This window comes from Macrobrachium nipponense, chromosome 4 (genome assembly GCF_015104395.2).
Source record: "Macrobrachium nipponense isolate FS-2020 chromosome 4, ASM1510439v2, whole genome shotgun sequence".
In the NCBI taxonomy this organism is placed as follows: Eukaryota; Metazoa; Arthropoda; class Malacostraca; order Decapoda; family Palaemonidae; genus Macrobrachium; species Macrobrachium nipponense.
The window spans coordinates 39,479,002-39,490,289 of record NC_061100.1 but is presented as its reverse complement, the minus strand read 5'-3'; the positions used below and the strand labels follow the sequence as shown (position 1 = coordinate 39,490,289).

The window sequence follows — 11,288 nt, the reverse complement described above, 5'->3', positions numbered from 1 at the left end:
GCTGTTGTCCCAGGAGCCATTACCTTTCCTACAAGACAAGATATGCTGAAGGTAAGACTGCTAAGATAGGATACTTCACTTCTGGTTCATTATCACTAAGGATGCCCATAAATACAGGGCAACCATGCCTTCAAAAATGACTGCAGCATAAGAAAGATTGGAGATGGAAAGTCCCTACCTTAGGGATGCTACCTAACCTTCCCAAAGCTCAGACCAAGTTACCTTTATTATGCATTTTTGTACATGAACTTCCCTGACAGATATATACTTAGCTATAGTCTCCGACGTTCCCGACAGAATTTCAAATCTCGCGGCACACGCGACAAGTAGGTCAGGTGGTCTACCTTACCCGCCGCTGGGTGGCGGATGTACGAACCACTCCCGTTTGCTTGTCAGATTTTTCTCTGTCGTGGGAATGATAAACAAAACTTGTTGTCGGTTCCTCTCGATAGTTTTTCGATTCTCGCTTGCCTGGAGTTAATTTGGACTTTTTTTGGTGACGTATTCACTTTGTTTGGCTTGGCATACGCTGATTGTGGACCGGTTTGATTTTGATTTTGATTTTCTTTAACGATGTCTGACCTAGATTCAGTAGTTAAAACTTCGGTTTTGTTTAGGGTTTGCGTGAATGAAGGATGTAAGGTGAGGTTGCCGAAAGCTTCGGTAGACCCTCACATGGTTTGCATGAAATGCAGGGGGAATGAATGTTCTTTTGCTAACCCTTGTAGTGAATGTAAGGGATTGAATGAAGAAGAATATAAGGCTCTCTCTTCTTATGTTAGGAAGTTGGAACGTGATAGAGTGCGTAAGGCTTCCTCTAGAAGTTCTAGTAGATCTAGAATGAGTGAGTTGGATGTGGATCCTAATACTAACGTAGAATTAGAACCTTCTTCCCAAGTTGCAGCCCCTGCTCCCCGCACCGAAGCCGAAGATTCGCCTTCGGAGGCGGCAGCTTCTTGAGCCACGATTCTTTCTATGGATCAGAAGATTCGTCAGTTGGAAGGTAAGGAGAGTGTTAGTGATCTGTGCAGTGTCCCCAGTGTTGTGGAGGGTGCGTCTGACCGGCTCCTTAGTGCCTCTAGGCCTAGACCTCTTCCAGACTCCCAGTTCCAGTGGAGTAGGAAAGTCGAAAGCCGCAAGAGGGCTAGGGAGAACCCCCACCGGTCAGGCGTCCCCTCGGCAGATCCTGAAGTACGCTCCCAGGCTGCCTCGGATCGCTACAAGAAGGAGCTCCTACGCCATTGCTTCTCCTCTTCGTCTTCTCCCTCTCCGAAGAGAGGTTGGAACTCCCCGGATGCGTCGCGCCCGTTGAAGAGGGCTTGGAAGGCTCCCTGAGGTCCTTTGGCTTCTAGTCCGGAGGTTTTCCCAGAAGAATCGTCGGTGGAGGCGAAGAAACCCAAGAAATCCTGTGATCGTTCTTCTTCTCGCGCTCCTCGCTCTGGCGCCTGGCATACGAGGAAGGAACAACAAACGATTCTTTTCCTACGAGAGAAGTACTCGCGGGACTTCAAGCTCAGATCACGGCGCTAGCAGATTATCTAGCAGTTAGATCACGTAGGAAGAAGGACGTTTCTCTTCCGAACAAGAGATCTAGGCGCTGCTCTTCAGAGGATCGTTCTCCTCTTTTTAGGCGTTCTCCTTCATATGGGGAGGTTTCGTATGAAAGGGGCTCACGTGAGCGCCCTCGCTCTCCTGGCTCTCTTTCGACTTCAAGGCGCCAAACATCGGTAGGACGCTCTATGGAGAAAGAAGTTTTTTCTCCAGATTGGATTCCTGCTTCCGGTAAGCGCACTGCACCTGCTTATCACGCTATTTCTTCAACTCCCTCGCGTGGGACTTCTCCTCAGCAGCCTCAAGATCCTAGAAGGCGCCCTTATACAAGTAGGCGTTCTTCTTCCAGATGTCGCTCTCCTCGAGTGTCGGATCGTGACTTCTCTCCTTACAGGCGTCAAGAGTCTGGTAAGAGTCGTGTGCATGATAGACGGCCTGCTGTTAGCCGCTCCCCACAAGGTAGGCGCCAAGAGCCTACTGCACATCGATCTCCTAGCAGGCGCTCGTCTCTTTTAAGGCGTCATACTCCTGATTATTCTCCTCGGGGCAGACAACAAGAGTCTTTCAAGCGCCCTTCTCCGTGTAGGCGCTCTCCCGCTTCTAGGCGCACTACTCCTGACCGTTCGTCTCTTGGTAGGCACCAGGAATCTCGGAAGCTCCCTTCGCTATGTAGGCGCTCGTTAGCTTTGAAGCGCCCTTCTCCTGAATGTTACCCTCTTGTTAGACGTCAAGAGTCTCGCAAGCAGCCTTCTCCTAGTAGGCGCATTTCGCCTGCCAGTCGAACTTCCGTTGATCGTACTCAACTGGACAGGTATGGAGAGCCGTTCAAGCGCTCGGCTCCCGATAGGCGCTCTTCTCCTGGCAGCCGCTCGCCTCAGGATAGACGCAAAGAGTCTAGCAGGCGCTCGCCTCCTCGTAAGCGCCCTGTGGATGTTTCCAAAGATTCTCGGAGTAGGAGCCCTACCTCTCCTTCTGCTGAGGTTCCGTCTACCTCGAAGAGGGAGTCTCATCGTAGACAACCCAGATCTTCTCATCGTTCTCCAGTGGATGTGAACTCTTCTAAGAGAGGGCGTTCTCCAACCTCTCGCTCAACTCCTACTAGGATCCCTTCGTCACCTAAGGATCTTACGCGCTCGCCTCGACAAGATGTCCTAGAAGGTTCGGATGAGGAACCGAACACTTCTGCTGCTGTGTCTTCTTACAAGAAGCTTACAGAGCTACTTTTGCAAGTTTTTGGGGATTCCCTTACTCCTACGGCTCCTCCTTCTCCTCACTCACTTTTTTCAACGGCGAAGACACCGAAGAGTTCTTCTTGTGTGAGGATGAAGCCAACTCTTTCAATGAAGAAGGCACTGAGGAGTTTTGGTTCCTGGATGGCTTCCAAAGAAGAAGCGGGGAAAACGATGTTCGCTTTTCCTCCTTCGAAGTTATCAGGACGCGCTGGTTTCTGGTACGAAACAGGAGTCCTTAGGATTGGGTCTACCGTCTTCGGCTGATTCGGATTTTTCGGCGCTGGTAGATTCGACAAGGAGAGCTGCCCTTAACTCTGCTAAGACGACTTGGGCAATGAATGAACTGGATCACATGCTAAAAGGCATGTTTAGAGTGCTGGAAGTATTTAACTTCCTTGATTGGTCGTTGGGGTCCTAGCCAAGAAAATTGAAGTGCCAGAGTCATTTTCGCCAGAAGATCTCATGTGTGTTTTGTCTTGTATGGACAAGTCGGTAAGAGACGGAGCGAGTGAAATCGCCTCCCTGTATGGGGCCGGGATCGTGAAGAAGAGGTCTGTTTATTGTTCCTTCTTAACGAAGTCTGTCTCCCATGCCCAGAGGTCTTCTTTGCTGTTTGCTCCCCTGTCTGCTCAGTTGTTCCCTAAACATCTAGTGCAGGACATTTCGAGATCGCTTTCAGCTAAAGCCACCCAGGACCTTTTGGCACAGTCGGCAAGAAAACCTCGCCCTTCCTTCCCTACCAAGGCTAAGAAGGAAAAGTCAAGTGTTCGAGAACCCTTTCGAGGGGCGTCTTCCTCATAAACCTCTACGTTTAGAGGTCGTAGACCTTCAAGAAGGGGTAAGACTTTCGCCAAGTCTGTTAAAGCCCCCAAATAACTTGCAAGTCCTTCAAACAACGGTGGGCGCCAGACTCTTAGAGTTTGCAGAAGTCTGGGCCCAAAAAGGGGCGGATCCTTGGACCCTTTCTATTTTGAGGAGAGGTTACCTCATCCCTTTCGTCGAAAGACCTCCCTTGACGACCATCCCAAGGGAACTGACGGCCAGGTACAGAGACCCCATCATGAATCAAGCTCTCCATCTAGCAGTAGATCAGATGCTGGAGAAGGGGGCTATCGAACTAGTGACAGACCATCGTTCATCGGGCTTCTACAACCGCCTTTTCCTAGTTCCGAAGTCCTCAGGGGATGGAGACCGGTGTTGGACGTAAGCGCCCTGAACTTCTTCGTAGAAAAGAAGAAGTTCATGATGGAAACGCCTTCATCAGTGCTGGCAGCACTTCGTCCAGGGGACTGGATGGTTTCCTTGGATTTACAGGACGCTTACTTCCATGTACCGATCCATCCTTCCTCGAGGAAGTTTCTCAGATTCATGATGGGGGGGAAAATTTTTCAGTTCAGGGCTCTGTGTTTCGGCCTCTCGACGGCCCCTCAAGTGTTCACGGGGATTTTGAAGAATGTGGCTCAATGGCTTCATTTGAAAGGGGTGAGGATATCCATGTACCTCGACGATTGGCTAATAAGGGCCAATTCAGAAGATCGTTGTTTGAAGGACTTACAAGTAACTCTAGAATTGACGAAGGCGTTGGGACTTCTCGTCAATTTCAAGAAGTCGTCACTAATTCCCGAGCAAGAGTGTGTGTATCTCTGGATACAGATGAACTCTCTGAGTTTTCGGGCTTTTCCCTCTCAGGAAAGGATAGCCCGAGGATTCGAGAGAGTAACAACCTTCTTAGGGAAAGAAGTATGCACAGTGAGGGAGTGGATGAGTCTGCTGGGGACGCTCTCCTCGCTGGAGCAATTCGTTTCCCTAGGAAGGTTGCACCTGAGACCGCTCCAATTCTTTCTTCATCAGAATTGGAGTCGTCGTTCTCAGGATTGACGTTCTCCCTGTCGGTGTCATCCCAGGACGTCAAGAAACATCTATGTTGGTGGACAGATCCCAACCTCTTTGCGAAGGGACTGTCTCTTCAATCCCAGACCCCCAACCTGGTGTTGTTCTCCGACGCGTCGGACACGGGGTGGGGGGCAACCCTGGGAACCAGCGAAGTGTCAGGTACCTGGGTGGGGGACCAGGTAGCCTGGCACATCAACAGAAAGGAGTTGATGGCTGTGTGGTTGGCTCTGAGGCTTTCGAGCCCAAAGTCAGAAGAATCGGTAGTGCAAGTCAACGCGGACAACACTACAGCTCTGGCATATATCAGAAACAGGGGGGGGGGAACCGCATTCCTTTCTCCCTGTACGAGACAGCAAGAGACCTTCTTCTGTGGGCAGAAGAAAGGGGAATCAAGCTTCTCACCAGGTTCGTGCAGGGAGAAAGGAATGTAAGAGCAGATCTCCTCAGCAGGAAAGATCAGGTCCTTCCCACAGAGTGGACCCTTCATCTGGATGTATGCCAGAGCCTGTGGAAGTTATGGGGCAGGCCACACATAGACCTCTTTGCCACGTCAAAGAACAAGAGGCTGGATCCCTACTGCTCTCCGATATCGGATCCAGAGGCATTAGCAATAGATGCTCTTCTTCTAGACTGGAGCGGACTCGACGTCTACGCGTTTCCCCCCTTCAAGATCCTGGGGCTAACCATCAAAAAGTTTGTAGAGTCCGATTCAACGAGAATGACCTTAATCGCTCCCTTTTGGCCGGCCCAAGAATGGTTCACAGAGGTACTGGAATGGTTGGTGGACCTTCCAAGATCGTTCCCGCTAAGGAGCGATCTACTCAGACAACCCCACTTCAACAGGTACCACAAAAATCTCCTCGCTCTCAGTCTGACTGGCTTCAGACTGTCCAAAGTTTGGTCAGAGCGAAAGGCTTTTCAGCAACAGCTGCTAAAGCAATCGCAAGAGCGAGGAGACCTTCCACCTTGCGTGTATACCAGTCAAAGTGGGATGTCTTCAGACGTTGGTGCAAGAGGAAGAACATTTCCTCTTCCAGTACCTCTGTGACCCAAATTGCGGATTTCCTTATTTTCCTCAAAGAAGAATGTCATCTTGTGTCAACTATTAAGGGATACCACAGTATGTTGGCGGCGGTATTTCGGCATAGAGGCTTAAATATATCCGATGATAAGGACCTGCATGATCTTATTAGATCATTTGAAACCATTAAGCGTCCTCATGTGGTACCGAACTGGAATCTAGACGTAGTTCTACAATTCCTTGGATCGTCTAGATTCGAACCTCCTGGCTTAGCCTCTTTCAAGGATCTGACGAAGAAGGCTATCTTCCTTTTGGCCCTAGCTACAGCTAAGAGGGTGAGTGAGCTCCAAGCTATTGAGGGCATTGTAGGGTTTAAGGAAGATTCTATGGTGTGTTCGTTTCTTCCAGGTTTCCTTGCAAAGAATGAAAACCCATCACGCCCTTGGCCCAGGAGCTTTGAAGTTCGTAGTTTATCTTTTCTAGTAGGGGAAGAGCCTGAAAGAACTCTTTGCCCTATGAGAATTATGAAGTATTTCCTTAAGAGGAAGGAACAACTTAAGGCTAATCAAGATGTGCTTTGGTGCTCCGTAAAGGACCCCACTCGGCCCATGTCGAAGAATGCTCTTTCCTTTTTTCTGAGAAGCCTTATTACAGAGGCACATGTTGCCTGTAAGGAAGAACATTTTACACTACTGAAAGTGAAAGCTCACGAGGTGAGAGCCATTGCAACTTCGCTTGCATTCAGAAAAAATATGTCTGTGCGGAACTTGATGGAGGCGACTTTTTGGAGATGCCATTCGGTTTTCGCAAACCACTACCTACGTGATGTAAAAATCACATATGACAAATGCTTCGCCTTGGGTCCTTTCGTATCGGCGGATTCGGTGCTGGGGCAGGGAGCTGAAACTTATCCTGTGTAAATTTTTTATATGTTACCCTATATTTTATATTGGTGTTTTTTGGTTGTCTGAAAGAGGTTGCAGGAGGCACCTCTTTTTGTCGTAATATTAACCCTTTGTATTTTGGTTAGGTGGTCTGGTGGGTTTTGGCTCCTTGCAGAGGTAGTGGTAAGGATCTGTTAGGTAAGCGGACAAGGTCCCTCTAACAGGATCCAACTTGGATTCTACCACAATAGGGGATCACATATCCCAGTGGTAGATCCGAGAGTCTTTCAGCATCAGGTCACGTCCTAGCAGTAGCTCTCCAGGCAATGCAGACTCAGAGACAGTATCTATGAAGTCTTCATCCTGAAAGGATGAGAACCAAGGTTTTTATATCCTACAACATTAGTTGTTTCCCGTCTTACCTGTATTATTTAGCTGTCTCTTACCCTCCACCAAGGGTGCCAATCAGCTAAGTATATATCTGTCAGGGAAGTTCATGTACAAAAATGATATTGTTAAACTACAATAAAGTTTTGTACATACTTACCTGGCAGATATATACTTAGCTATAGTCTCCGACGTTCCCGACAGAATTTCAAATCTCGTGGCACACGCGACAGGTAGGTCAGGTGGTCTACCTTACCCGCCGCTGGGTGGCGGATGTACGAACCACTCCCGTTTGCTTGTCAGATTTTTCTCTTCCACCTGTCTCCTGAGGGGAGGCTGGGTGGGCCATTAATCGTATATATCTGCCAGGTAAGTATGTACAAAACTTTATTGTAGTTTAACAATATCATACTTATATAGAAGACAAGTTACTATACACAGAAAAATAAACATGGATAATGGATACACACTGCATTATATGTACGTGTATATCTCAACTTAATCCCTAGTTGATCCACTGATTTAATGAGTTTTCCAGGTGGTTTTACACTCATAATTGGTTTGGCAGATGTTTTACAGCTGAATGGCCTTCCTGACTCCAAATCTCCCTATCCAGGCTTGCAAAAGATAAAAGGCATAATCACTGCAAAGAATAACAATGCAAAACTATAAACCATTAACTCGGGTGATTCCATTCCAGAGGCAAATTTCTCCTCGATAACATTTGCATTTTATCAGTCTGTCACATAAAATATGAAGTTACATCAAGTATTATGTGGTATTGCAGGTACGTTAGTTTTGACCTTGACATATTTTTGTAAGCCACAATTCAATTTTCATTTGATTTTCATGAAACAGAAGGGAGCTAATGGAGATTATTTTTTCTTGCACTACATTGACCCTTAACAAGGTCACATGATAATTTAACAGACAAAGAGTTATCTGTAATTTTGTTTTCTCTTGATTTTGGTGAATATTTGTAGGTAGGCACCTTGGGGTTGGTAAGTAGGTATGTACTTTCCCTGATTTTAGGTGAAACATCATTAGTTCCATTGGAGATTGGTTTTCTTTCCCCAACAAGACTATTCTTTTTTATATACCTTGTCCTATTTTTAAGGTTGCAGGTCAATTGAAAGGCCAAATGTTGTGCATTTTTTCTGTAGGGTAAGGTCTTATATAATGAAAAAGAAGGTTAAACAGCAGCCTTTGGGATGTTGGGCTTATTTTACCTACTCCAGTCTGCTAAAGACCCTTTGATGGTAACTCCTCCCAAACCTTATCACCTCTGCAGTCATTTGTATTATGTACTTTTTATCGTTATTAGTAAGTACTTCACAAAATATTTATCAAATCAATTGTACTTGACAAAAGACTTTAATAAGTCATAAACTATGATTTTTCCAGCTGGTACAATTGCTTTATGTATTTGGTGTCAAATTGCATTTCCTGTTTATCAGAACAGATGCAGCTGAATTTTATTATTATATTCAGATTGTTTTCTCAATAATCTTGATGCAGGGACAGAGTTTCACGAAACATTATAAGACAGATTTGATTATGGATCAAGCAACAATCGAGTTGCATTGATGGAGTGTTCAAAAACTAAGTAGGATTGAATTCTACCCAATACAAAGGTTAACATTCTCTGGCTTGGGTTGCAGATACAAATACAAATACTAGTTTTACAGGCAGTCCCCGGGTTACGCAGGCCTTCCGCTCCTGATAGGGTGCTGGAAGCCGAAAATTGCCTTAACCCAAATCATCATAATAATAATGCAAATAAATAGCAATAGCGCTGTAAGTCCGGGTTACAGCACCGTAAAGCAGGTTAACAGCACCATGAGGCAAGTGCCTTAAGTACAGAGCTACTTAACCTGAACCTGATGTTACCTAGGGACTGCCTGTACTTGCATCCTGGAAGTGTTATTAGTATCCGTTTTCTTATTTACCCTTATAATTGTAATATTAAAGCTCATCTAAACCAGAATAAAATAATCATTTATACAGAAGGATAAACAGATTAGAGTGAAGTAAAATACAGATAACAAAAATTACTTTTACTCAAAGAAACAAGTTGGAAATTTTACAGTATTTTCTTTTTATTTCAGATGAGTGAAGCTTCTCTTGTAGGGACTTTGGCATTCATAATTGAGGAGGAAGCACTCCTTGTAAGAGTGAATGCTGGATGGCAATATGTTGCGGTAAGTTCTATGCAAACTCTTGCAAATCCTGTAAAACTAGTTTTCATTCCACATGAAACCAGATGATAGACTTTGTTTTCACACATGCTTAATAAATGTTAGTCTTGCTGTCATCCATATTTACAAAGTGGAATGTGTTTTCAAAGATGCACCACATATATTATTACTGATGTCATTCACACATGCACACAGAAGTGAACTTTGCTTTCACCAGTGTTTCATAATTTTAAATCCTACATTTTTTGAAGGTGTACATACAAAGTATAGTACTTTGTTTCTTAAACTCTTCATCACATTAGTCCCATTTTGCCATACAATTACACACATTGAATTTTATTTATAAACAATGTCTTTTATCCATTAGCATGGGTTTCATTCATACATGTACACACACATAGTGGACCTTGTTTATGCAGATGTTTAGTAACCAGTGGCACCACTCTCATTCACATATGTACACTTACAAGTGGACTGTTTTCACAAGCTTCTTAACCATTAGCCATGCACTCATTCATATGTGCACACAAAAATTTTGTTTACACAACATCATAACATTATGAATGCTTGTTCTCTCAATGTTTATTGAGGGATTCTTTTAGTGTACATGTTTAGTTTTTTTACAATTTCACCACTGCTCTGCGTGTTGTTGATAAGGATAGGGGAGTGGGCAGTGGAAGGATTTAGGTTGTCATGAAGGAACGTACTATTAAATGAAATATGCATGAAAAAATGCAATGAGCGAAGTACTATTTCAGGAGTATATTTTTGTTGTATTTTCCAGCTAATTTGTTGTTTAGGATTAGTTTTATTATTAATATAACATTTTCTTGGTTACAGTTAGGATCTGTGATCCCCTTGCCCAGCCCTACGCCACCACCATTAACAACACCCCTGAATACAGAAAGTGCTCGACCACCACCCCCGGAAGGAAGATCACTTGTTGTGGAAAATGAACCTAAGGTATGTCTGGCACTCATGAATAATTTTTTTCATTATTTTATATTCTTTCAGAATCATAGTGCAATTGAGAGTCTCACTAGTCATTTCTGCTTACAGAGGACAAAAGAGATCACCAGTTGTTATGCTAATTAAGGTTTACATTGGGTGAAAATCAAGAAAAAGGAAAGTACGGCTGAAGCGACTGAAGGAGAACTACATGTTTTTGTTATCAAAAATATCTTTAAACTCACTGTGATTTTACGTTTGGTATATTACTGTCTTCTTTTTAGGAAATGTAGAGGTATAGCAATATCATAGTGGTAACATCAGCAGTAAACTATGTGACTGAAAACAAATATGTAAAAGTCATTCTAATACACAATAAGATGACAAGAAAGGTAATAAGAATAATTTTAAAAATTGAGTTTTATAATTAAAAAATTTTTCTCCTTTTCCCCTCTTAAAGTGGAAACCTCCTGATGTGGTAAGCTCTTACTTCTCATCCATTTGTAGCAAACAGTTGATGAAAAAGTAATTTTTTCTCATACTATAATACTGCTGTATTTATCTTCAAGATACCTGTCTTCATCATCTAATTAACTGAAGGTGTGCTGAATATAAAGGAAATTTATCCAAACTTCTCATAATTCTCACAGTTACGCCTGGCAGCACTCAACGAGCCATTTACAGGAGACATGACGGGAGTTCGTGGTGCTGATTATGCCTGTTATAGGGAGGCTAGAAGAGCTGGTCTTAGTGGAACCTTCAGAGCTCTTCTTACATCTAGGGTTCAGAACTTAGATTCCATAGTCCGTTATTCAGACAGGAGTCTGCCAGTCGTCAATCTCAAGGTTTGTACAGTACATATGTTTTTCAACATTGTCATTTCCTCAAACAAGAGGTGACTACATAGATAAAATAACAGAATGAACACCACTATATTCCTACCTATAAGTATTGAATCATGAAATTACCTACAGCTTCTTACACTCACTCAGAAGGCTCATCATTAGCACATCGAATATTCCTGTATACACTGAGTTGTTGACCTCTTATCAAGTGCTTCCTTGCACTGAGGTTTTTTGTTTTTTCAAATGTTTCCTAAGACCTCCTTCCTGACATTACTTCAGCATTTGCCTGATGACATTTCCAAATTACAGTACAACTCATCACCATCGTG

General features: G+C 44.2%; 1 protein-coding gene across 14 annotated transcripts in view; it reads left to right on the top strand.

Annotated features, from left to right (window-relative positions):
* Window positions 1-11,288, top strand: part of LOC135210876 (collagen alpha-1(I) chain-like) — an 891,724-nt gene that overhangs the window by 858,621 nt on the left and 21,815 nt on the right. For all 14 annotated transcript variants that reach the window (XM_064243791.1, XM_064243789.1, XM_064243790.1 and 11 more), the window contains 4 exons: window positions 15-51; window positions 9,077-9,169; window positions 10,007-10,129; window positions 10,765-10,959. In XM_064243791.1, coding sequence (XP_064099861.1) covers window positions 15-51; window positions 9,077-9,169; window positions 10,007-10,129; window positions 10,765-10,959 — 448 coding nt within the window. The remainder of the gene's footprint in view (window positions 1-14; window positions 52-9,076; window positions 9,170-10,006; window positions 10,130-10,764; window positions 10,960-11,288) is intronic.